The 27,629-nt window shown below is 40.4% G+C and overlaps 4 protein-coding genes across 5 annotated transcripts; 2 read left to right on the top strand and 2 right to left on the bottom strand.

Annotated features, from left to right (window-relative positions):
- Positions 1-1,829, top strand: LOC110850547 (putative nuclease HARBI1). 2 transcript variants are annotated; one of them, XM_022097980.2, is made up of 4 exons: positions 1-542; positions 612-963; positions 1,047-1,209; positions 1,271-1,829. In XM_022097980.2, the coding sequence occupies exons 1-4, from the start codon at positions 240-242 to the stop codon at positions 1,434-1,436; spliced, it is 984 nt and encodes a 327-aa protein (XP_021953672.2). In that variant the 5' UTR covers positions 1-239; the 3' UTR covers positions 1,437-1,829. The 2 variants fall into 2 exon arrangements, with proteins under 2 accessions (XP_021953672.2, XP_035708264.1); XM_035852371.1 differs by having other exon boundaries at positions 1,047-1,213.
- A 382-nt stretch (positions 1,830-2,211) lies between these two features.
- Positions 2,212-3,085, bottom strand: LOC110850546 (t-SNARE domain-containing protein 1). Its single transcript, XM_022097979.1, has 3 exons — positions 3,052-3,085; positions 2,573-2,962; positions 2,212-2,510 (listed from the first exon to the last, which is right to left on the bottom strand). Exons 1-3 carry the CDS (start codon positions 3,083-3,085, stop codon positions 2,212-2,214), a joined length of 723 nt encoding a protein of 240 aa, XP_021953671.1.
- A 10,397-nt stretch (positions 3,086-13,482) lies between these two features.
- Positions 13,483-16,885, top strand: LOC110850545. Its single transcript, XM_022097978.1, has 8 exons — positions 13,483-13,513; positions 13,589-13,717; positions 14,924-15,088; positions 15,153-15,236; positions 15,305-15,406; positions 16,197-16,399; positions 16,520-16,679; positions 16,758-16,885. The coding sequence occupies exons 1-8, from the start codon at positions 13,483-13,485 to the stop codon at positions 16,883-16,885; spliced, it is 1,002 nt and encodes a 333-aa protein (XP_021953670.1).
- A 6,527-nt stretch (positions 16,886-23,412) lies between these two features.
- Positions 23,413-26,404, bottom strand: LOC110850085 (beta-xylosidase/alpha-L-arabinofuranosidase 1). Its single transcript, XM_022097568.2, has 4 exons — positions 26,254-26,404; positions 25,825-26,177; positions 25,417-25,726; positions 23,413-25,354 (listed from the first exon to the last, which is right to left on the bottom strand). Exons 1-4 carry the CDS (start codon positions 26,311-26,313, stop codon positions 23,816-23,818), a joined length of 2,262 nt encoding a protein of 753 aa, XP_021953260.1. The 5' UTR covers positions 26,314-26,404; the 3' UTR covers positions 23,413-23,815.
- Positions 26,405-27,629: the final 1,225 nt, after the last annotated feature.

Genomic DNA, 27,629 nt, shown 5'->3' with positions numbered 1-27,629 from the left:
TTCAATATACGTTAGGCAATGCTTAGGCAAGAGAAATTTGCCTAAGCAAATTTTATTTGTATTCAATATTTGTTGCTTAGGCAAAATTCTAAGCAAGTGCTGAGCAAAAAATTTATGAATTTCTGTATTCAATATGCACAAATTCCTAAATTTTTTGCCTAAAGTTATTCCAGCTCGGAGGTGGAATAACGACTTGCGTAACTTTAATTTAGTTCAAAAAAATATTTATTTCTTTAAAAATGGCCATTCCATTATTTGTCCTGAACAATGAGCGCAATCGGGTTTATAAACAACGTCGACTCCTTGAAAGTCTCTCCGAATTTGAAATAAGGAAACATACTGGTTTGCCTTGGTGGGGAGCTCGAGAGCTTATTGAGTGGATTGAACCGGAAGTTGAACCACTGGCACGGAGAAACTACGCGACACCGGCGGAGACGAAAATTCTTACAACATTGGGTTTTTTTCGATCTGGGTCATTCCAATGGATGCTAGGAACTGTTTCCGGAACTTCCCAGCCTTCGTGCAGCCGAATAATTGCGGAGGTACGCTTAAAAAATGGTCTTTAATATGTTGCAGTTTGAACTTTCAAAATTTATTTCGAACACGGTCAGGTGTCATCTACTCTGCAGGGTCATGCAAATGAAATGATCAGATTCCCAGCAAGTGTGGATGAACGAAATATCGTGTCAAACGCATTTTATCAGGTCGCAGGTCTACCGAACGTGATTGGCATTGTTGACGGAAGCCACGTTCTTATAAAGGCTCCAACTGACCACGGCGGAGTTTACATTAACAGAAAACAGCGTCATTCCATTAACGTACAGATAATATGCAATCACCAGGATAAAATAACTGATATCGTAGCGAAATATCCTGGTAGCAGCCATGATAGCTTCATTATGAGGAACAGTGCGATTTGTCATCGGTTTCAGCGAGGAGAATTCGGTAACAACGTTTTGATAGGTAAATTATATAACAAATACATTTAAAACAATTAATTAATTAAAAATTAAAGGTTGAAAATTAATTAAAAATTAAAATTAAAGGCGACAGTGGTTATTTTCGTGCACCATACTTGGCCATTCCGTTTTCGAGGAGAGCGGCATTATCAGTCGAGCAGCAATTATTTAATACCGCATTGACAAAAACTAGAAGCAAAGTTGAACGATGCATCGGATTGTGGAAATGCAGATTCAGATCAATGCATAAGTTTGTAATTCTTTCATTCATACGTGATCGTATTTTGATTTAATTTTCCGTTAACTAATAGATCGGGAGGCGACTTATGCTACGAGCCAGCAAAAGTTTGCAAATTGATCACTGCCAGCGTCGTTTTGCATAATTACTGTGTAAATTTCGGAATTCCCTTGTTGGATGAAGATGAGCATCAGTTAGAACTTATTATTCACGGTCTGGCTGAAGATGAGTTGGATTAGCCTAATTAGTTTAGTGGTGGTTTTAAGTAAGTTTTATACTAGTGTACACATGTGAAAATTTACGTATTTGTTATTCGTGTATTTAATCTTGGACCAAATTTTAAGTACATACAAAGTAAAACCTGAAAAACAATTTCTCATATTAACGCAAACAAAACTATTGATAAGTCTTCTGCATTTCGAGTTATTTATGTGATGACTCAAATGAGAATGTGAGCGGTGGTGGGTTTGAATTGCAAGTCGGCCAAATCCCTGAAATAACGTCGAACAACAACAGGGTCGTCCAAGAGGAAGTAGTTATCGCCGTGTTGGATAAGATTTTACAGAATATGTCTCTCGATAAGTTCAATTAATAGTTAAACTAATTAAATTAACAGCTCTTTACTATCCTGACCGGGTGCTGACTTTCCCAATTTACTATTTTATGAATCTATGTGTCGCGCTATTACCGCACTGCAATCCTGTCACCGACTTAAAGGACCCGATCACATCCATCGAATCTCATTGTTCTGGTAGGAATGCAATCACCGGCTCATGGATGGTAGCAGTGAATATTTGCAGAATTTAACCATGTTCAGGATGATGGTTTTGAAATAGAATTCTGTAAAGGAAAGTGTAATTTTGCAATGAATTGTAATTACATACAACGTAAAACTTGAAATACAATTGCTCATATTAACAAAAATAACTGAACACGAAATTAATTGAATAGAAATTTGATGATTAATTCAAATGCAGCTGTTCACATCTGAAGAACGAACACATTGACCATCTGTTAATTGGACCACATAGTTCGGGAATTGGGACGATTCAAATTTCTTCGCTTGAGTTTCAATTTTTCTTCCTCAATATTGTTTCGTTGCTGCATGAGATCACCAATACGCTTCAGTTCCTTAACTTGAGTTTCCAGTAAGGTAACTTGACGTGTTTGCAGCTGGTACAACGTGGTCTCGGGAAGCTTGCGTTTTGTGGGGCGAGGAGACTCATTTATTGACGGGTCTTCTTCACTTCGAGAAGATGGAGTGCATTGTGGGACGTGATTTCGGGCGGTAGTTGTCTTCATCGTAGGTTTGTCTGTAAAACGAGTCACAAACTTTAGTATACAACTAATCATGTCAGTCAGTTTTAAGCCTCACCACTGGAATCGAATCCTCCAAAAATTCCTTCGACTGATACCGTAGGGAGAGTCGACAAAATTTTTTCCTGTAGGTCGTCGAGTTGGGACAACGCACTTTCACCGCCACCGGTCTCATTCAGCTCTCGTTTATTTGCGGCCCCTTTAGCCTTGACCTCGCTCTTAAGCTGTTGGTACTTCTTCTTAATTTCAGACAGCTTTCTTCCGCCAGGAACCACACCCAATGCGTTGACCTTGAGAAGGACTCGCCCCCATGCTTCTGATTGAATTTCAGGAGTCATTTTCGTGGTGAATTGGCCAAAAAGTAACGAAAGATTTGCAACAATTTCATCAACTAGCACCTCCTTTTCCAGAGAAGTGAAATTTGGACTCCTTTTGGCACCTTCGGTCTCTAAAAAATTATCAATCACATTAATTAAGACAATTAATGTGACTTTAAATTTATAATTTAGCTAAGTTTATGGAAAAGTGGTCACTTACTTGTGATATTACCCGTTAAAGTGGTCAACGCCATTTCGAAATGCAATGGAATGATCGAAAATGACCATAAAAACTTCAATAATTAGCCAGTCAAAATTATTGTAGGGAATGTGGTGTTGATGGTTTAACCGAGATGAAATAAGATGCAAGCAGCCGACCGTCATAATTTTTCATGATTTTTTTCAGTTCACACGAGGTCACAGATTTTCGTTGCTTAGCCGTTGCTTAGAATTTGCGTAAGTTTAAGCATTCTTAAACTTACGCATGCCTAAGTCGACTGTATATTGAATACCAAATTTTGCTCAGCAAAAACCTTGCTGAGCATGTGCTTATCTACGCAAATGCTTATGATAGCGTATATTGAATTCCACCCTTTAAGCCCAAGACAGGTCGCTACTCCCGTTCATCAGGTAACCAGCAGGTTACGACCCAGTGCGATTTCTATTTATGAACCCATGACATCTTACATCGCATCTGGGCCCTGGTAATGTATACTTCAACATTACCAGAGCAATTTGATGAACCCAGGGTATGATAGAGATGCATATGAACCAGAGGTATGATAGGGCATAGGAACCAAGGGTATGATAGGGATGCATATGAGCCAGCCGCCATTAGATGCCACTACCTGTCCCAGTCAGTATCTCATTTGGGAAATAATTTCCTTGTACTTAACTCCGACCAGGAGTGCACTCAAATGAGACACTATTAATGACTTGGGACACCCTAATCTCGATGACTTCATTGCAAAAATGCAATAAAATACACCTACCTTTTTTAGACGAACTTGGGTAACTTTGAACCTTGACGTATCGTTTGAATCTGAAAAAATCAATTAGTGAACCAATCAAATAACTTGGATATTCCGATTGAACCAATGAAAGAAAGATGAAGATCTGAAAACTGAAAAATACATATATGACACTAAAATTAAATAAGGGCTGGTAGTAGCATACTTTGGCCGCAGTACGATAATACGTTAAAATTATTGAGGGGATGATGAGGTGATGCAAATAATTTTATTGTCATTTTTAATTACCAGAACAATTTTCAATGATTATGATAAAGATGCTTATGAATTTGTACTGTTTTATGAGCTAGTTCTGGTAATGTGTGTTTCAACATTACCAGAACAATTTGCAATGATTATGATAAAGATACATATGAATTTGTATTATTTTATGAGCTAGTTCTGGTAATGTGTGTTTCAACATTACCAGAACAATTTTCAATGATTATGATAAACATGCATATGAACAGCGTGTTTCAGTGCTAGCAGATAGTTAGTTTTGGAGGTGGAATTATATCGATTTGTAGAGGAAAATGTATCCATCGCCAACGCAGTGCTTAGAAATGTAGACTTCGTCATCATCATAGATTATCCAATCATTCCCGCGCCTAAAATTCACAACATAATGGCCTGAATTTAAGGAATCCCCCAAATGACTAACTATAAGCGTCAAGGCGTAAGCATTATCTGAGCCGGGCAACACAAGAATATCCGATGCAAATGACTTTTCTAGAATTTTTGTGCCTCGATTTGTGAAAATTTTTAGATTAACGAACAAAGCCCGTGGTGCCAATACTAATTTGGAATTGAAATTTGCTAATCCTGCCGATTTGCATGTCTCACAGAGATATTCTTGTTCCCCGATGAAATGATGATGCAATCCTGTAATTCGTTGCTGTCCTTCCGATCGACAGAGAAGTACATGATTCGTTTCTCGTGCTTTTAATCCCACAAGAACACGTAACTTCGGTTACTAGCGTCGCAACATATTCTTCCAGAGACATCCCTGAGTTGCTTAAGTTCTGTAGTAGGTCAAGAAGAAATAGATGAGGGTCATCCTGCATTCCAATTGGATATGAAGGCATGCATGCAACTAACTCTTGCCTAGTAGTTCTTAGTTGACAAAGTGGAACTGGGGTGAGTAACGCGTGAAAGAAACCTCTTAGACAAAGAGATACAGACTCATATATTAAGTGAAGAATTGCGTTAATATAGCACGTGTTTCCTAAATTTGGAATACCGAGATGAATTGAAAGTGATTGCTCGCAAAGTACATTGTCTGCAGATAAATCTTCGTTATCTATTTGTACGTCCATTTCCGACTGTTCAGTATTGTGCCCTATACCACTTTCGCTCAAACTTACTTCCATTGGTTCTGCTTCTTGTGGACAACTTTCTGATTCCACATGTGATGGCAATATATGTATGTCATCTGGCCATGTCACACAAATTGGCTTATGGTAGCTGAAATAACTTTCATAGAAAAAAGCGGACACACCAAATACATTTGAAAAACATGCATCGATACATGTATTTCCGTCGGTACTATTTTCGGAGGGAGTTATTAATCTGAAGCCCATTTTGGTGAAAATTTGCCTCATTTGGAATCCATCTTTGGTCATGAAATTTAGATTAAAGTCACCAAAGACGATCATCGGGGTGCCTTTTTTGCCACTCAAAAGATCTGAGACGTCCTTTAAAAAAGCTGTCGCACTATACTGGGGACTACGGTATAACACACAAATCCTAACATTTTTCTGTGCCCATTGAACTAGTTGTAAATGTTCACTAAAAATCAAATTTATTTGTGACAATTTACAAGCTGATATGCTTGAACAGTGTGAGTTACTTTTAAACACCAGTGTTCCAATAGATGACTGGATAGTTGGCGAGTCAATTCGATGAAAAACCGAAAATCCAGGAAGCTCAACTACATCTGAAATCAAAGTCCGGGTTTCACAAAAACAGAGCACATCGGATACCGTGTAGTTTCTGTCAGCAAGAATGTCTTCGTAGTGTGCTCGGAAAGATTGAATATTGTGGATTACAATTCTATTGGGCTCGTCTTGGTCCGGTAAATATCTCAATGAATATGGGAATGGTAATTTACGCAATCTGGAGAGCTCTAAAGGCACAAGATGTCTTAAAGGGTCGATTGGACGTGGTGCATTAAAAGTCCCGCCAATATATAGTCCTGACAAAGTAGGTGCACGACTCATGGCTACGTACATTGCATCCCGTCTTAGTCCTCGGGATGGAATATTAGCAACGGTATTCGGAATTGACAGGCTTTGCGATTTATGAATAGAAATGGCATTAGCAGCCACCAACGGAATTTGACGTCGAACAATTTGCATTCCTTGATAATGCCCAAAACTATTCAAGGGTTTGGTTTCTGAGAAGATTGGGGTCCAATGCAACGGAATTCCTAATTTTTTTAGCAATGCTAGATTGTTCGACCTTGCAAGTTGTCCTACCAATTCCTCCGAGAATTCCATAAATACAAGTTTAACAGCTTTCCCCCCATTTGTTAATGGCTTTTCCACTACCCCCCTTAGTTTACCTGTAGCACCATTAAACAACCCATCACTTACGTCGATGTTTGTTGTAATCATATAACGAAGGCCGACTCTTAAAGCAACATGATATGGCATACCCCCGGTTTGTTGCAGAGTTAAATGTTCGGCTGACTCTAACATCTAGCGAAAAATCGTCATGCTATACTTTAAATAATTCCCAGTGGAGACTTCGTCGTACTACATACATACATCAGAGTGAGGGTTTGCCCCAGTCATACTGCATTTTAATTAACCTGGTCACAGTACAATTTGATTTCCCCCTGTGGGAGTAGTTGAATTGCTAATTACTTAAATTCCCGTCGTGTGGGAGTAACTGCATAGCTAACTATTTATATTCCCGCGCTTCACGCTCCCGTTCAGTTCCATAAACCCCAACTTCTATAATTAACGTCAAACTATTGACGGATTCGGATTCAGCGTCAAAAATACATTCGAATTGATATGCGACATCACGGATAAGCCATATTTGGCTGCCACGGTCACGGGAAGGTCACGGGGGCCTCGGAGGTCAAAACCATTAATGGCGTGGGATTCAGCGTCAAAAATACATTCGAATTGATATGCGACATCACGAATAAGCCATATTTGGCTGTCACGGTCACGGGAAGGTCACGGGGGCCTCGGAGGTCAGAACCATTAATGGCGTTGGATTCAGCGTCAAAAATACATTTGAATTGATATGTGACATCACGAATAAGCCATATTTGGCTGCCACGGTCACGGGAAGGTCACGGGGGCCTCGGAGGTCAACACACTAACCCCTCCGAACAGTTCGTCTATGCCTAAAATTTGCCTAAGCCTTTGATCAATTTGAGCGAACATTTTAAGGCTAACTAAGGAAATCTCGTCAATGATCAGAACCTTCAAAGCGGCAAACTTACACCTCAATGTATTGCATGTTCCATGATCAAGTGGAGACATTTTTCCTGCGTATTGATTTGGTGGGAGTCTAAAAGCAGAGTGCAAGGTCATGCCAGAAACATTAAATGCAGCTTTGCCCGTTGCTGCTGCAACTAGCACGGGAATAGCTTCACCACTTAATCCAGGTTCCTTGTCAAACATCCGTAATATACATTGAACAAGTGCATGAATTAGTCTACTCTTTCCTACACCAGCCTGGCCATGAATTACGTGAAAGTTTTGCCCGAGCTTTCCCTTCAAGCTATGCAGAAGATTCAATAGATATTTCCTCTGACCTTCGTTCAAAGTTATCAGTAATTTGCGATAATCGTTTGTTGATATCAACTTTGGAGGACGAATAGACATAAATTTCGAAGTATTAGAATCGCCTAACTCTACCAAAATCTTGATCTTCTGCAACGAAATCTATTGGAGTGTGGTCAAGCAAATCATTGTCAAACGTCTGTTCGTCTCCCTCTGCCATAGTGAGTCCTACCTCCAGTTCATCTTCTAGAAAACTTGGATCATACACCTTTCGCTTTTGTGAAATTACATCGAAGCGGTCTTGATACACACAAAAATGGTCAATATCAAGAACATCTTTGTTTTCATCCCGCCAAGGTACATACAACATAATTTGTTCCCTGTAAAAATTTTCCGGATCTTGATAAAGGCCGAATCTTCGATATCGAATAATTCGAGGAGTCGCTCTTTTAGTTATGTATCCACTATTGTCGCTCAAGGTTAAGACGGCTGCCGGCGGATTATCTGATTTCCGGCGAGAACATGATAGTTTTGTAAAGTTTCAATTTGAGACATAATCAGCTAAACAAAGATCATCTAGTGTACTTGGTCGCACGACATAACGTTCCAAAATACCTTTGAGTGCTATATCAGATGAATCGGCATCCATTTTCTCAAGTTCTTCGGCAGGTTTCACGAAAATTACCCGGTCGTCGGGCCGGTTTGTATTTATAAATGCTACATCACGCGAACTTTGTGTTAATCAAACTCGAACTAGTATTCTTGTCTTCCTCATAGGGGGAATGGGATAACCGAACCTACAACCTCGCCTCTTGTCTTCACAAGTATGTGAGTGATTATGGATTTGGTATGCCATGACTTCTTTCATATCGTCAGATTCGTCTTTCCGGCAGGTTATAAATTCGTCAATAAATTCACAGCAAGCTTGGTGTGTTAAAAAATTCTCTTTGTCAAATTTCGGAGCATCCTCAAACCAGTCCATTCTGTGAGTGTGGATCGACCCGCGTTGTTGCACTTCCTTTCTCTTAAAGAAGTCCTTGTGCGAGTAAGGGTAAAATATTCCACCAATTGGCTTGATCAGAAATTTGTCCATTGCCTTCTCTCGCCTGTCGTAAGCCATTACACATCCTATGGGGTCATTTCTTATGAGATCTGCTTTAGCATCGAACTTGAGATTGGAAACTTCTTCGTCGGTTAACGCATTCTCAGTCCATATTTCCTATTGTGAAGCATCGAAATCAACTCTGGTCATTTCGTCTCTGCGGCAGATGTTGTAATGAAGAATGTGGGCAGGCCCAGCTGCCGAATCATAGCCATGACGTCCTTTTTCTTTTCTTCCAAATAGGACGGCGAGTTGACAATATTGGACAAAAGGCGATACCCGTCATCGTGTTGAACTAAGTTTTGAACACATTCGTTGTTAAGCATGTTCCCAGCAGTTATAATACCGCGCCTTTTCTTTTTTCGTAAACATATGTTTATGTTGCTAGCAATCCTGTGAGTTTGAACTAGACGGTAGCTGTATAATATTTTGTCTGCTCTTCTGCAACGTGGGTCAAATCTTCGAAGTTCCGACTTTGCAATATCAGCATAGGACAAGTTAGCATCTGGATTAAATTTTCTTTTGATTCCGCAATAAATAGAAGGGAAGGATAGCTCCTCAGCGTCCAAATCCATAAGCAATGAGAGCGGGCGCGTTCCTTCTCCAGGTGCTACTGCCATAATCAGTTGATCTTCTTGCATTAGAGTTTCCGTTAAAGGTGCATCGTTATCTTCAGTTTGGGGTTTGTCACTGATAGATAGTTCTTCAATGCTCTCAATGTCTGTATTGCTCTCGGTAGCATCGTTAGGGTTTACTATATATTGTACAGTGTCGGTTGAAGAACAGTTTGCCCAGTCTGATGAAAGAAATACGTTTTCCTTTCTATACAACTCGGTACGCACTAGGTAATTGGCGGCATGAAAAACTTTATGTGGCCGTATAGTTTGAAACATGCTTTAATTGAACTTGAACGGTACTTGTCTCATCGAATTGGCGGGGTATCACTTTAGCAACAATATCCATGTCATTGGGAACATTGACCACTCCACCTCGGATCCCGTACTGACGGTCACTCCCTAAAGATCGTATCTGCGCGAACGGTAATCTTAATGCAACCAGGCGTTCCTCCAAAGTCGTCATGTTCTGTAGTTGATGTGGGATTGGGGGGAAATACAGTCCGTTTGACATACATAATCTTGGCACGTCACCGTTCTTCAGTGAGTCGTGACATGTGCCACATAGGAAATACTTCCCATCTACTTTCATGTGGGCGAACGGTTTCTTGGGATGAAGTTTGCGCACGGTTTCTGTTGTCGTTGGGTGCACAGAAGTTTTATACCAAAGTCCGCCGCATGAACTGCATATCCATTTAGGTTGATCAGCTATTTCAATTTGAAATGAGTTGAACAAAATATCATAATCATTTTTGGCATTTTGTCGAGAAACCGCTTTTCTGATTGTATTCCGCTGTTGTTCCGTCTGCCTGTAAGTATCTTCTTCTCGGCGGGAAGCATGCTCCACTCGATTACGGACTTTTTCCACTTCGCGATAAGACTCATTTTCTCGGCGGGAAGCATGTTCCACCCGATCCCGCTCTTTTTCCACTTCGCGATAAGTCTCATTTTCTCGGCGGGAAGCATGTTCCACCCGATCCCGCTCTTTTTCCACTTCGCGATAAGTCTCATTTTCTCGGCGGGAAGCATGTTCCACCCGATCCCGCTCTTTTTCCACTTCGCGGTAAGACTCATTTTCTCGGCGGGAAACATGTTCCACCCGATCCCGCTCTTTTTCCACTTCGCGGTCAGACTCATTTTCTCGGCGGGAAATATGTTCCACCCGATTCCGCTCTTTTTCCACTTCGCGATAAGACTCATTTTCTCGTCGAGAAGCATGTTCCACCCGATTCCGCTCTTTTTCCACTTCGCGATAAGTCTCATTTTCTCGGCGGGAAGCATGGCTTATCCTGTCCCGCTCTTTTTCTTCTTCTCGGTAGATGTCAATCTTCCTAAGTTCAGCGTGAGCTGCGGCGTCCCTTTCTTGCTCTTGTTGTCGCATATCTGCATCCATCCTGTGTAATTTCTTCGAGATAGAGTTTTTTTCTGCTTCGGAACGACGGAACTCTTCGTGTTTCCTTTTTCTCCGCATCCTTTCTTTCATACTTAGTTTTCGAGGCATGATTTACCCGCTAACTAAGGGCAACACCAACTCAATAAACGTAGGTTACGTACCTGTCGATAAGCCACTTAGCGATTTGCAATGCTCTACTCGATAAGCTACTTCACCTTTCGCTCCACTTCTTGACAAATTTCTCCTCCTCCAGATAAGTCGCTCCACCCCTTCTCCTCCAGATAAATTTCTCCTCCTCTTGATAAGTCACTCCCCCTCTAACGACCCCGTCTTGATAGTTACTTCTCCGATTTGGAATTTGCGTAATATAGAGCGAGACGTTTCGATTATTCAGAATTAGAAAATTCAGACGCAGAATAAATATTGAAATCCAAGATTTGTTTTTCTCCTGTTTCTGTTTGTCTGGTCTAGCATACGTTAGCATAGTTACATAACTTATAATGAAATGATGAAATTTATATTCATTTTATTTCATTTTATTTATTTCTTATTATTATTATCTTCTTCCATTCATTCATTATATCCTTCAAATTTTCTTATGCATCCAAATTAAATATGGTTATGCTTAAATTACACTATCTATGTTTGACTGAAGATTATGTCAAACTTATGTCCCATTGAGTATTAAAGGGCGAGCTACTTCTGCCGTTACAACGGTTTATTTAATTTAATTTAATCATGAGAAAATGCATCGTTGGTAAGCGGCGTTTGCAAGCAGAGCTACAATTAGTAAAATTGAAACCACCAAACAAAAACTACGAAGTGATATTTGTGAGTCAGTTACTGAAGATAAAGACAAACCTTTCAAAATAAAAAATATTACGAGACAAGAAGAAATTGAAACAAGAGTTAGTGATCAGTTTGAAAACTACATTCGTGATGTGCACGCTGGAAATGATAATATTAGCATTAAAGAAGAAGATAGTGAAGTAAGTGAATTCGAGGTCGAAGATATTGAAAGATATTTAAAAGCCTGGGCTCTTGATAATGCAGTAAATCAGAGACAATTCACGGCGTTGTTAAAAACTCTTCGTCGTCACAAATGTTTTGCAAAAATTCCTGCCAGTTCCTGCTAATATTCAACTTACCGAATTGTGCCCTGGAAATTATGCACATTTTGGAATTGGACCATATCTACAGTGTTTGTGCTCATCAGTGGTGCCTGATCTCCAAATAAACATTGATGGACTGCCAATCTACGAGAGTAACAATTTGAACTTTTGGCCAGTGTTAGGACATTTTGTTAATTTCGAGTACGATCCTTTTGTGATTGGACTGTACTGTGGTGACAAGAAACCTGAGTCGTCTAGCGATTTTTTAACGATGTTAATCAAAGATTGGACGAGAAAAAAATAAAAATTCATTCATTTGTGTGTGACATTCCCGCCAAGGCCTTCATTAAAAATGTCAAAGGTCACAATGGTTATAGTGCGTGCGAGAAATGTACAGTTGAAAAATGTCACATCAATAGACGTATGTGTTTTGTTGATCAAAATTCCACTTTAAGGACAAATCAATCATTCCGTGAAAAACTTGACGATGAGCATCACAATGGAGATACAAAATTAACACAAATACGTAGCCTCGATTTAGTTAATGAGTTCCCTATAGACTATATGCACGCCGTTTGTCTGGGTGTGGTGAAAAAAATTTTACTTCTGTGGGTGGAAGGAAAGCCGCGTCAGCAAAATCTCCAGCAAATTTGAAAAGTATCCGGAGTCACACAGTCCTTGAATTCGCAAGAAAGCCGAGATCTTTGAGGGATATAAAGAGTTGGAAAACGACAGAATTTCGTCAGTTTGTTCTCTACAGCGGCCCAATTATTCTAAAATCGGTCCTTTCGAGAGATAATTATAATTTATTCGTCTGCCTAACAGTGGCAATCCGTATTTTGTGTTCTAAAGCCCACCACGCCAAACACAACGACTATGCAAATGAATTGTTGTGTTACTTTGTTTCTGGATTCACAAAATTATATGGCGAAGATCAAGTTTCAATTAATGTACATAGTTTAATTCATCTGGCAACAGACTGTAAAAAATTTGGGCCATTGGACACTTTCAGCGCATTCAAATTTGAAAGTGCCCTTGGATGACTAAAAAACATTAGTGTGAACGCCGAATAAACCAACACAACAATTAATAAATCGCATGGCAGAGACTGGGATAAAATTGAGATCCTCAAAATGCCCCAACTTTCAGCTCAAGAAGGAAATTCAATTCAGTGAACTTTCCAGCACACTCATTTCAGGAGAACATGTGAAATACTACACTGTTCTACGCACAAAACTATTTTCAATTAATTGTAGCGTTATTCGTGACAGTTTTATTTTAACCCGTAACTTACACCTTTTGCAAATTCAAGCGTTTTGTTCAGGCGAAAATGGAAAGTTATCGTTAATCGGAAAGTTGTTTGACAAATCTAGCGACGTGTTTATCGAACCCATAAATTCCTCATTAATTCACATCTTTAAGTTTGATAATTCTCATTTTGTGCCAAAGGAAGTTTTGTATTGCGAACCACTATACAAAGTTCAAACCTTTCCGAACTCGACAAAAGAAATCGCAGTTTTTCCCCTTCTTCATGGTGATGTTCTCCATAGTTGAGTTCACAGATAAGAACAAGAAGTATGTTGAAGTCGTGCGAGCCTCATGGTACACTATCCTCACAAAAACAGAAACCCCATTCAATTGATAAAGTCATCCAAAAATCCTGAGTCAACCTGGGCAATGTATCCTGCTCGGATTCTCCACGCTTATGGTAATTATAGTTTTGTAGCAATTAGGACCAATTATATAAGAGAAATGTTTAATTAAAATTGGTTTTTTACGTCAGTAACCTACGAAGAGGCCCGCAAACACATTTCAGCAGCGGAAGATAAGTCGGACCTTTCGTCCCCAGAGTCAGAAGATGTGAATCGAGGTCACGCGAAAAGAAGCCGTATTCGTCAAGAATTAAACAGAGGTATACCTCCATTGTATTATTGGTGTCTCGCTTATACTTAAATTATACTGTTAATTATATAATTTATATAAATTAAATATGTTGACAACATATTTAATTTATATTTAGCATATTTAGCAATGTGCATCTATTATCACAAGTTTCACAAACTCGTCGTCAAGGGAAATTTTCATTTCTCCTCTCATCTTCAGCTTATACACATTTCGCCAACACCGAGAAGTTGCGACTATGTGGTCGGAACCAACGATTTTGAGTGACGTGAATAGCCACACTGTATTTTGTGTTTTGACAACAAATAAACCGTTCCAAAGGAAATGTAGCAAAGGGATGAAGCAACACGGTCACGCGGTCATGGCATGTCAAAATGATGTCGATTTTTGAAATCCCCGCCCTAAGCTACGTCCAAAACTACCGAAACAAAAAAATTCGACATTTTCGACATGTGGCGTCGTCTACACTGTCAACGCGCACCGCACGTCGAAATGATGGCGATTTTTAAAATCCACTTCCAATAATACGTCTGGAACGGTTAAGACAAAAAATTCGACATCTTTGACCGTTGGCGTCCGTGGCTCCATGACCTACAACGCCCATGTTCGAACTCATACGTACTTAAAAAATTAGAAACACATTGGCGAAAATCCAATCTCCATATTCGAATTTGTTATAAAGTTTTTGAAATCCACTTCCAATAATACGTCTAGAGCGGTTAAGACAAAAAACTCGACATACAAGACATTCCCAGAAAGGAATTTCGCTTCGCTTCACCCCTTAATAGTGCTAGTATTTGTTGATTAATGTATTTTGGACTTTGAAATGTCTGAAGTGTATTTCCGTTTTATATTTTGAAACCGTGTGTTTTGGACACCCCTGGAACCAAAATCCTGCTCTGGTACTACCCTGAAAATTATGCAGCTGCTAGAGCGTCAAATATGTGGGGTAGAACAGTGTCAATGTCTTACAATTTATTATAGGGCCCACAGCATAAGAACTGATTATTAATTACCCCTAGTAGGTCTAGTTAATTTATTTGTTAAGATAATAATAACGGTTGTTTCGCAAATGTGGGAAAGAAGATTTTCCTCGTCTATTAGCCCGAGGAAAAGCATAGCCTGCGAGCGCCGAAGGCGCGAGCGGCTAGGGGCGCCAAATTTTTTTTTGCCCCGGTAAGATTTTTGGCAAGCTCGGGCCCTGTATGTTGTACAGATTCTTCAGATGATGCAGGCTCCGAAGATGAAGTTAAGAAGTCTGCCCTTCCAGCCCTACCAAAGTTCAATAATTCTTTTCCGCAAGTTCCACCCCCGCCGTCTAATCAAATTTTGTCCGCCCCAGAATCAGATATTTCTGTGGAGTTACATAATACTGGTTTGGGTGAGTTCATCATAAATTATTGGTCTCATAATTATATAAATATACATATGTGCAAATGTTATAGATGCCGACGGCAACCAAACCTTTCAGCTCGTCGAAACAAGTTTATTTCAAGAACAAATTGAATATTCTGGTGCAGTAGCTTCATGTTAGTTTCCCATTAGAATTAGAATTATGGTTCCTACAAAATTTGATCGTGGGATTTCTAATTTGCAGCCTCGACCGGGCAGCAGAAATCTGCAACTATTACGCGCCCTGGGGTTCTTGGTCAAATTATCCAAAGCGAACCTACGAATTATTCATCAACTTTGTTGCACGGTGAGATATTCAACCCAATCTGCTTATAACATTTTACAAATTATTCTGCAAGACCCCCAGCCTAATCTTTTATATACTTCTGACCTTAACGCTATTTGACTATTCGAATAATGCCTTAAAATGCCTTATCCTCTTTTACAAACCAATCCTGCTGGGTTCCAAGGGCCGTCCTTCTGTTTATTAGTTAGCCTAAAGTACTGAATTCGTCTTTATGAGAGCGGTGGGTGTGCCGGAATGTTTCCACTATGCGGAATGATGGGCGGTGTGGCCACGGAGTTTAACGGGAACAAGAATTATTATTTATTGATTCGTAGCTGGAGCTCACCCGAGGACTAGTTCCTCAGACGAAGCTCAACCGTAGACTCCCCCCGATTCATACAATACATGTCTTTAAATACCAATTCCTAACATAAGTAAGTATTACAAGATAGACACAGGCTGTATTAAGTAACTAGAGTGATGCTCGGGTTTAAACCCGAGTACGTATTGCATTACACATCTTCCTTACTCTCTGCAATACCAATACTCAATTGAAATACCAATGCTCAACTGCAATAACCATACTCAACTGGAGAAGGGAAGCCAACTAGTTAGAAGGGAAGCATACTAGCTAAAGGGAAGCATACTAGCTAAAGGGAAGCAAACTACTGTATTCCCTATTCATCGTATGTATTAACTAACTCCAATTCATCGTGTCTATTTGAAGCTCACATACAAAATAAATGACTACATTTATAATTCAAAATTATTTACGAATTATTACAAAGTATTGTTTTCGAACCTTGTGTAGTGAAGGACTTAATTCGTGAAGTATCAATGATCAAACATACCGTCAACAACATTGAGCGAAAATTGGATAATTTAATTTCTTCTGGGATTAATCAACATTCAACGGATGACGAACAGCAGCCAATTTTACGGCAACCGTTTGAATCACTTGAGGAATTTAAAGAATTCGACGCAGCTTTATGCAATGACGATAAAAGCTCATTAGTAAGCAAAAGGCTTCAAATTTTTAACCGTTATTTTAGGGAAACGTTATTGAAGTCTGGTCATCCTAGGCCAGTAAGTTTATTTATAAACTAAATAATTTTATTTTTTGTTTCGGTGCAGAAGCGATATTTCACGAAATGTGGCGGGGCGGATTGTGGGGATGGAATAAGAAGGATGCTGAAGAAAATAATGATTGACGATGTGGCTAAATTGATTAGTATGAAAGGCCAAAAGGGGAATTTTAATTTTTCAAGCACCTCCACGTGCCCAGTCCTGATTGGTGAGCATTGACTTTTACAGCAAATACCCATTAATTGTTTCGATTTCGAAATATTCATTAATATAATTTGGTGGTCAGGCGCTGCCCTTGCTTCAAAGCAATTTTCGACGACGGAGGCAGAAGCTGAAAAGGCAATTTCATCCTGGTTTCAACATGCCACTGACCGACTTAAGAAGAATGAAGCCTCAAAAAAGCCTAAGCACTAATTTGTAGCAACAATTCTTAATTGAAATATTTTTTTGAATAATTCTTGTAGTTTACCATCACATTTGTTTATGAAATTAATTATTAAATGAAGTAATAAATCAAAAATACTTATCCTAATATTGTCGTTAGCACGTCCCTACATTATCTTCCAGTGATATTCATGTGACATCTGCATAACATCACCGAGCAAAGTCCCAAAGATATCCACGAGTGGGCTAAATAGCGTATCGCATGGATGTCGCGTATAAGACGTAATGAGGATGTGCTAGCGGGGCTAAATAGGAACAAGCTGAGGAGATCGGTGCGACTAAAAAGCGACAGTGGTGGACATTCTGGCGACATCAGAACGTCCCCAAAATTTCATCGCGAAGATATTATTACGACCTGATTAAGTTTCTGGGGTAAACTAATTTGCGCTATAAATCTCATTTTGCCCCGATCAAACCGCGACCACACCCCCTGGCGCCCAGGGGGTGTGGTCCAAAAGTTTACGGGATCCTCCCCCAGAGGTCATATGTATGATGCCGCAAACTGATTTCGATTATCTTAATGCGTTCTCGAGTTATAGTGTTCACGGACAGACAGACGGACGGACGGACAAACTAACTAACCGATCGCATAAAGTAGCTTGCGCTACTTAATAATGATAGACATATTTAGAAAGTTTTGGGGAATTTTTACATTTTTCTCCTAAAATTCTCAGCGGTTGCGACCGTTGCTGGATGGGGCGCCCTTGTTGAGGGTGGGTCATGTTAGGTTAAACCGAAGGATTAAGGGTTTAACCTAACCTAAGGGTTTAAGTACCTGGGTAAGGTATCAAATTTAGGGGGGTAACATGGTCCAAGGATAACAATATTGGCTTTTTTAACGCTTTAACGTTATTCCACTGACTATAAACTATTCGTGTCAACCTACCCCAAAGCTCCTGAATGGCACTGGTGTCAAGTATTTTCGACGGCGAATACCCTCGGACAACAGTCCAAGGGTATTCTATCTACAGTACCCTACATTACTCCGCGAAGCCTGCACTAGGCTTTGTCTGGCTGGAGAATTCTACCCTGCCTACAGATCTTGGTTCCATTGAGGAACAAATTGTTTTGGAGTATATCCTAGTATTACCCTGTGTCCACGCGAGTAATAATTTCGGCAGGAAGACTGGTCCCAAGGCCTCCCAGATCCAGGCCCCGATTTTGGGGAGGGCAAGCGGGGCAATTGCCCGGGGCGCTAGATCCCAGGGGGGCGCCGGTAGGCGCCCGAGTTTACACTAGATAAAATTGAATTTTCCAATGCTACATAAAGTTTATATTAAAAGTAAATATTAGATACTAAATATAAAGTTAAAGTAAAGATATGGCTTATTTAATGTAATTTAAGTTTTTCAGCTTATGCATATTAACAATAACTCAATAATTTAACCCGGAATCTGTTAAGACGGAACGCAATTTGATTTGGATAAGGCTATTAGTGTTTAAGGAGCTAATTTTTCTGAGACCGACGGCAGCATTTTCGCGTTTATACTCTGTCCCCCTCGCTGAATTTAAGGAGCTCAAAGTCGGAAAATAATCCAGTCTGCGATTTTTGGCACACAGAGAGATCGATATTTTTAAAGGCGGTTTTCACCAAAAATTTCCTAATTTTGTATCCCGCAACCGTTTCCGAGCATTCTCTTGAACGCACTTCAGGACCTGAGGATAAAGGTAGGGAAATGTCAAGTCTCACATAACCCCACAATATCCGCCAGATATTGATGAGCAATTTAGCGTATTACTCATGGGGAGACTTGGTGCTTCTTTGCCAATTGATTTTAGGTCGACGGATTTTTTTTTAAATTGCCACGGTTCACTTTTCTGACACACGTAGCTTTTCGAAACTTGCGGGGCATGGTCGTTAAGCGAGACTTGACGTCATAGTTCTATCGTCTGGTCACAAAACTGGTGACTTTTCGAATCTAATTATTTATTCTGGTTACGTAGCTTATAGAAAGTGCAATTAATTGACTTTTTATGTCCAATAAATTTGTGGGGGTCATTCCTGGTCCGCAAATAGCTTAAATTTCCTAAGATGGGGTAGCGGGTTTACAACGCAGCTTGAACCTAAGTATTCGAAAAGTTTCGAATATTTGGAATTAGCGCCATTGTTACACGCTATATGGGGAAAAAGGTTACAAGGTTTATAATTTTGGCCAACCCTATAGAGTATTTTGTAATTCACTCAATTACTAGCAAACCCATTAGCCTAGAATGTAGTGTTGGTTTTCCAAAATATTTAAATGACGTGGGTATTCACGTCAACTTCGTAGATGTCGCTAACGTCGCTTTGCAACATATCCTCGCAAATTTGCGATGCTTACGAACAGTTGCAATCCAACAAACAATCAGATTGCTTTATTTTGTTACGAAATATGCGAAGTGAAGGGTATCTACTATAGTCGTAAACCATTTTTCGCAAACCTGTCGTCAAGTGAAGTTTCATTTCGTCTCTCATGTTCAGTTGATATATTTTCATGCAAAATAAGTAGTTCACGACACACATTCCGCAAACACCGAATAGTTGGGAGGAGTGACGTGAATACCACACATTATTTTGTGTCTTGGCAATAAATATCTAATGCAAGTATTTTTTGATATTTTGGACTTTGAACCTAACAGCCTGAAGGATGTACATACATTACTGTTTTGTATTTTGAAACCGTGTGCTTTGAACAACCCTGCAACCAAAATCTTGCTCTGGTCTTACCCTGCAAATTATGAACCTGCTAGCGCGTCAAATATGTGTAGAACAGTGTTTATGTCGTACAATTTATTCTTGGGCCCACGGCCTAAGAACCGATTGTTAATTACCCCAGTAATTACCCCTAATAATTACTAATTAGTTTAGCTCTTAAGATAATAATTACGGTTGTTTTGCAAAAGAAGATTTTCCTAATCTATTAGGCCGAGGAAAGGCGCACCCTGCGAGCGCCGAACGCGCGAGCGGCTAGGGGCGCCAAATTTCTTTGCCCCGGTAAGATTTTTGGCAAGATCGGGCCCTGCCCAGATCGTTACTGACCTAGAGCCAAAGAATATGCATACCCAATAAAAATAATAATCGTATATTTCTATGCTGTTATGCATTCTGCATGTATTTAATGGGTTTAATTGCGCACACTAGTCTGCCTCTTCTAGAAAAAATCAGGCTCGTGTCTCAAATCATACCAATAATATTTGCATCTGTCAGGGCCATCGAGATTCCAATTTTGGCATCAGAGGGTAGGGCTATTCCACATTTCATTTTACTCAGGACATGCGATTTCTCGCAAAATCGGGTCTGGATCTTTTATGTGCATCAGTAAGAGTAGGTTGAGCAACGTTTTTATATAATGCAGGATATGCAAAATTCGTCAACACATTGAGAACCGTATCATGCACAAATTTTTGGCAAAAATTACTAGTGAGTTTTGTAATTCACAATTTTGCATGGCATGTTAGGTTAACTATTTGCGTTCAGTCTTGTTCCATAGTCACTTTCGGAACCTCTTGGCCAATTCGGGTTGCATAATGTCTCTCCCAATTCAATACTATGACGAATAAACACCTTGGATTTTGAAATACAATTTGCGAGTCCTTTTTCATTTTTTCTAAGATCATTCATTAATCGAACCTAGGCAGATTAACTTTCATTTGGGCCTAAACTTCTCCCTTTATTGGTGTACAAAAGAGTTTTTACTCAGAACGGGACTATGACCAAAAATAAAATAAAATAGTGAAGTGGTCCTATCGTTTTTGGACACCCCATTTTCACACATTTCAATATATCGACGGAAGTTCATGATGGATTTAATCCAAACTTGGTGGGATAATGTAGGGTGACAATGTCCAGAAACCTGCCAAATATCAATTCATTCAAGATAACATGAGCAGAGAAACAGAAACAAAATCGCTTGGTCATATAATTGTTGGACGCACCCTACGTGAGCAAATTTTTCTCACGCCCCCTTCCACACCCACTGGGGCGTGGTTTCAAAATTCTATAAATTCTGTGGATATCCACTCGTGGAGCGGAGAAAAGTGATATATCACATGATATTGTTTTCGCTAAAATAGACAATTTCCTTAGAGCGACACCCACTGGGGGTGTGGTTACAAAACTTTAATGAATCTATCGAAATCCCCTCGCCGAGATGAGAAAAATGATATATCACATGACATGATTTGGTTAAGGTCGAAAATTCGCCGTGGGCCGCACCCACTGAGGGTGTGACATGCGACCATTTGAAAATTGCAGTGCCCAGGGTGTCGAGGCATTTTTTCGACATACAGTTCGATTTTTAGTCTTTGAAATTTAACGGTATTCATTAATTATATTTTACAATTTCTTTGAACTTGTGACCTTAATTTCGACGGGGTGTGGTCGAATTTAAAAAATCTGGAGATGTATATTTCGCGCATTGACCTAAGGTTTCCAAAACAGTCACAACTTGGGTCAACAATTTGAAAAGAAATCGGAATTTCAATTGTCAATGTTGTTAAGCACGACAAGATCGGCCATTAAGCCTCTCAGCAAGAAATGTCTTTAATTTTGATTCCTCTACCAGAGAGTGTGGTTTTTACACCCAAAATAAGTTCCTACACACCACAGTTTGCTGAGAAAGTCCAATGAGTGAGTATACTCAAAGCATACTTGAGTAAAAGTAATTTAACTTAAATTTGATTTTTTTAAATTTTAATGACTAGGTGGGTGTGGTTGGAATAAAGTTTGATGGTCGCAGATTGTCACAGCAGGGTATACTCAGCACACCATGGGCTCTTTAATGGCATTCGTTTTGAGTCCGCCATGCACGAAATTTTAGGAAGTTTTTAGAAAATGTATTCGCCCTATCTTCGTAATGTATTATGAAAAGTTTACCCAACTGGTACGCCTGAGTGGGTGTAACGTTTGGTTTTATATTTTGCATGGAGGACAGGTTGGTTCTTTACTACAAGTTGAAGTATGTGACTAGCCAATTCAAGATACGCCTTAATGGCCACATTTTTAGGCTCCTAACTCGGGAACACTTAATTTCACTCTATTTCACCTATAGATTAATTTTTTGTAAAAATCTCATTTTGCCCCGACCACACCCCCTGGCGACGAGGGGGTGTGGAACAACTCGGGAACACTTAATTTCACTCTATTTCATCTATAGATTAATTTTTTATAAAAATCTCATTTTGCCCCAACCACACCCCTGGCGCCTAGGGGGTGTGGCACAACTCCGGAACACATAATTTTACTCTATTTCACCTATAGATTAAATTGCACTAAAAATCTCATTTTGCCCCAACCACACCCGCTGGCGCCGAAGGGGTTCGGCAAAATCGGGGAAACACTCAATTTCACTTAATGTCACTTAATTTCATTTAATTTCACTCAATTTCACTTAATTTTACCCATAGAATAAATTGCACTAAAAATCTCATTTTGCCCCAACCACACCCCCTGGGACCGAGGGGGTGTGGCACAATCGGGGAAGCACTTAATTTCACTTAATTTCACTTAATTTCATTTAATTTCACTCAATTTCACCTAATTTTACCCATAGATTAAATTGCACTAAAAATCTCATTTTGCCCCAACCACACCCCCTGGCGCCGAGGGGGTGTGGCACAACTCCGGAACACATAATTTTACTCTATTTCACATATAGATTAAATTGCACTAAAAATCTCATTTTGCCCCGACCACACCCCCTGTCGCCAAAGGGGGTGTGGTCCGGTTGCCCCCAAAAGTTGATAGGATCCTCCCCCTGGGGTCCTATGTATGATGGCGAAAACCGATTTCGATTATCTCGATCCGTTCTCCTGATATCCTGCTGACAGACAGACGGACAGACAGACAAAGTCTTCACATAAAGTAGCTGAAGCTACTTAATAATTTATTGATTTTATTTGATATTGCTCAACCTAACGCAATCACACGCGGTATGATCATGCACCTGACGTCTGACGAAACATCATAAGTATAGTTCGCACTGTATGTAATAGCAAAAAATAAACAAGATATTCTACCAAACGACCTCTCTCCTTCATACGTAAGTAGTTTGCATTGATAGATATAAGCCAGCACGCCATAACGATTGCATGTGAAATTTGATCCTTTTTATTAGACACATCGGGCTGCCATGGAAGTATAACTTATTTTATAAGTCTAGGAAACGGGATTAATCGACTTATAATTATAATTATAAGTTACCTCATAATTTTCTACGTATTTTGTTTTTGCCATTAGCGTAACATTACATCCTCATGACAACCCCTTAAAAAATGTTTTTTTTAAAATTTATTTCTAGGTTATCGGGCCTCAAGAATTTTATTTAAAACTTATTAATTATACGTCGTTCGTTATAAGTTAATTTATACCTTCATGACAGCTTCTCAGTATCTAATACGCGGATCATATCACCCTCATCCACCTGCCTGTCGACCTTGGCCAGATATTGATCAAAGCGACAAAGCTTGATTCTGAACCTTTATATTGGTAAGTCAGGATGACTACATACATATGTGTGTCTCAATTTAAGGTAAACAAGGATAATTTATTTAGTTTCTTTTGCAGAAAAATTCCCATATTATAAGTGAAAACAAGAAAGTTGCTCCATTTATTGTCGGCCTTGGATCTACATAGGTATGATTAAAAAATTGATTCGAATTTCGCCATTATAGATAGGGAGGCTGTTCTTTTGGCCCCAAATTCTTTGTAGTTCTAATTTAGAAATTTTTTCAAGTTTTCTAACAAACTTAATGTATACTTGATTTATTTAAATTAAATTAATTAATAAAATTATGGTGGAAAGCGGATCACGGAGAGGTGTAGGTTAGTGGTGAGAATGATTCGTTACGCGGGAAAGGGAAAACAAAGTTAAAACAAATTTTAAAGGACATTAAACTCCATTGGAATTAAAAATCTTCCAATTACATCAAAACCACAATGGCTCTCTCTACATTTCCCACCTGCAGCTTCCATTCGCCGCTTACAACTTCAAATTCACCCGCCTCATTGGCCAAAAGGAAATGGTTGCGGTTGAGACAGAGACTGACTTCCTTGACCATGTTTGGCAAAATACTGTCCAGCCTTTCAAAATCTAGGAGGTTTTTGATGGGACGCCCCATCTGGCCTGCGTTAGGTGGTGAGACAAACCATAGGACAGAATGCTCCGCCTCTCTCGCTCCAATGTTACGGACGGAGAGGTTGATAACCAGAGCGCAATCTTGATTTAGGGAAATTTGCGAAATTTTAAGGGCTGGGGGGTTTAAAATTGTGTACTCGAATGAGGTGTAGGATAACCCGAATCCGAAGGGATATACGGGCTGACCAGTGTAGAAACGGTAGGTTCTACCTAGCGAGCCGGAATGAGGCCGCATGTTCATATCATACTTTTCAAATTGGTTGATGACCTCGTTGGAGTAAAAGGTTTGACCTAAACGGCCGGAAGGGTTATATTCTCCGAAGATCACCTCAGCGATTGCCTCACCACCCGACTGGCCAAGGTAGCCTGCCCAGATAATAGCGCCAACTTTAGGATTGTCCTTCCACTCGGATAGGTCGACCACACCTCCAGAGACCACGACGAGAACGACGGGTTCCGTAGAGGCGTCGAGGACTACGCGGATGAGGTCCGATTGTAAGCCAGGGAGGGTGAGGTTGGGGCGGTCGTGTTCCTCGTACTCGACACCGCCATGGCTGGCAGAGATGCCGACGAAGATTATGACGGGTAGGGAAACTCGGGCGAGCGCTGCGGCCTCTTCTAAGCGCGGATTGGCGAAGGACGTAAGATCGCAGCCGAACTCGTGTTGCACGGATGGGACTCGGAGGCGGATTTGTTCGAGGGGCGTGCTGATGGAGGATGGGACGCCATAATAGTTGGCGAGAAAGGCCATGGAAGCGTTCAAGTGGGGGCCGACTAGTGCCATAGTGGCCTGTTTATGGGATAGGGTCGCGGGGTCAAGGGGTAGTAAAGGTAGAGAAGCTTTTCCAGTAGGGGAGTTTTTTAGAAGGACAATACTTTGTCGTGCGGCGGTTAATGATAGGGTGCGGTGAGGGGCGCTATCGACAATTTCGGGAAGGATGTCAGTAAAGGGGCGGGTAGCGTTGGGTTCGAAGTAGCCGAGGCGCATGAGGACTCTGAACCCGTGTTCGAGAGCAATGTCAAGGTTGCCTTGGTTGATTAAATCTTCATTTAGTGCGTCTTGGAGGTAGCGGGTGTAGTAGCTGCCGCCTCCCACGAAGCATTCGACGTCGACGCCAGCATCCAGCACAGCGGCGACGGATTGGGCGGGGAACTCGGTGTAGTTGTGGCGGCTGTAGACGTAGTCAACGGCGCCGCAGTCAGAAACGACGTAGCCGTCGAAGCCCCACAGGTCACGGAGGGTTCCGGTCAGCATTCCTTTGTCGGCACAGGCGGGGAAGCCATTGACGGCGTTGTAGGCACACATGACGCAGCTAACGGACGACTGCGGGATTGGTAAAGTGGCCAATATAAGATTTTTAGGTAAGTTAATTGTTGTTTATTTACCTCTTGGACGCAACTTTTGAAGACGGGCAAGTAAGTGTCCGCCATGTCTTGCTGATTGACCATGGCGTCGAAGGTAAACCTGTCGTTTTCGAGGCTGTGGGCGGAGAAGTGTTTACAGCAAGCGGAGTTCTTAAGGAATCCATTGGCCTGGTCACCCTGCAAACCACGGATCCAGCCCTTCGCAAACTCTATGCTTAGACGAGGATCTTCACCGGGAGTCTCGTGACCTCGACCCCATCTAGGATCGCGGAAGATGTTAATGTTCGGGGACCAGTAAGTCAGTCCGCCGTTTCCGACGTTGAAGAAGGCTCTAAAATATTGAATAGCGCGTAAAGAATGGCAGGAAAAAGGTGGGCGGCAATTAAATAATTAGAATTAGCGCCAGAATAAATTGAGCGTAGTGGTAACCTTGCTTCGTTCCCCGTCGCATTTCCCACCGCCAAGAAGAGATCCTTGTTAAAGGACGAGGCCAGATTGATCGGCTGGGGGAACATGGTCGCATACTCAGTCGGAGGTCTGAAGCGTGCACCATACTCGGGACTTTGCGGCCCACCCCCGATTCCCTTAAGGCCTTCATTCCACCAATAGTAGTCATCAAGGTCGACGTTCTGAGATGCCCCCTGAGCATCGTGCACCATCCATCCAATCTTCTCTTCCAGGGTCAGTCGACTAATTAAATCGGCTATGCGGACTTCGATGGATAAAGACGGGTCACAAAATGGAAGCTGGACATTTCGAGGTTTGTCGCATTGGCTGGAGTACTGTAAAATTGAGAATAATTGATCGGTCAATAATTAATCAATAATTGTCTGACTTAAATAATTGCTCTCGACCCACCTGTTGACCTAGACAGGTGGTGAGTAATCCAAGAAACGGGATCAGGGTAATCCAAGACATGCTTGCATGGATAATCACAAATTCATGTAGTTTACAGTGGTGGCTACCCTACAACTGGAAGTATCTGGGTTAACAGGCCCAATTTAAGTGGGCTTAAATATGTCAATCTTATCATGGAGAGTTATCTTTTAATTAGTTTTTGTTTTTGCTACAACGGTACACAATATGGGGATGAATATTTGCAGTTAGATAATGGAAAGTGGAGCAAATAATTATAGTGTCGGTTGCAATTTTGCATTCGACCAGTGGATGCTTGGACAATGGAGAGATCAATCAAAGACAAATTATTTTGTTCAAATCCAATTATTTTTTTGGTGTGCACGAATGGAGTGCCGTGTAAATTGATTGTGGTAATTGGTATACTGGCTTTCAGAATTATGTATCAGTGTCGATCTCTGTGAAGATTGTGGCTTTGAATTTGAGACGTTCGACTCGAAATGACTTTAAATGCTTAAAGGCCTTAAATATTAGAATATCTTTATTTTTATGCAAAAATATGTTCACAAAAATGTCCCTAGAATTTTGGCCAACCGGCGTGTCCTTTAAGAAGCTCGATTGAGGCAGCTATCTTGACTTCATTCTGTAACGAAATGACTTTTCTCTTCTTTTTGTACCGGATCTCAACTTAACACTCAAAGTCGTGAATGTGTGGTGTAGAAAGGACACTACATATTTGCAAAAAGGTTGGGTGTGTTGTGTGAGGTGCTGTTAACCTTGACAAGGTATGTTACTAATACTTTGTATAAGTATGAGCATTATTTGTTTTAGGTATATCTTATCTTTTCCCGACGAAGGCTGGAGAGAGGCATAATTCAACACACAAGGATCGTACGTATGAATATAAAACTGCGCATTCGCAAGTCAGGTGTGGACATACTTTTATTTGTGCATCTGCATGTTAAGTCTGGAAATGACTGAGGAGTTGGATGCTGATGTTATGCATGTATGTAGGTATGCAAGAGTACTCATACATATGCAGCATCATGGCCCCAATAATTGGTCTTATCAGGTATCATGTAAAGCCTGAAAATGAGGGTAGACTTGCATTCGAAAGCTCAATTATATGAATATATTTATGTAAAACAAAAATTTCTTCTTCATATTTCCACTAAATCTCTGTCACTCCGAATTATGAAATAACTTGTTCGTTTGGAGGTGTATTAAATAGTAGAAATATTTTGAGACATGCGAGGTTATGAAGGAACGAATATGTAAAAAGGACCGTAAAGGGTGGATCTGCATTAATATGTTTATGCATTTTTATAAAGTTATGTATTACATACATTACGATACATATTTTTAAATGCCTTTTAAAA

This window comes from Folsomia candida, unplaced genomic scaffold (assembly GCF_002217175.1).
Source record: "Folsomia candida strain VU population unplaced genomic scaffold, ASM221717v1 Fcan01_Sc005, whole genome shotgun sequence".
NCBI lineage: Eukaryota > Metazoa > Arthropoda > Collembola > Entomobryomorpha > Isotomidae > Folsomia > Folsomia candida.
The sequence above is the reverse complement of the archived record's forward strand: the minus strand, read 5'-3'. Positions and strand labels throughout refer to the sequence as shown.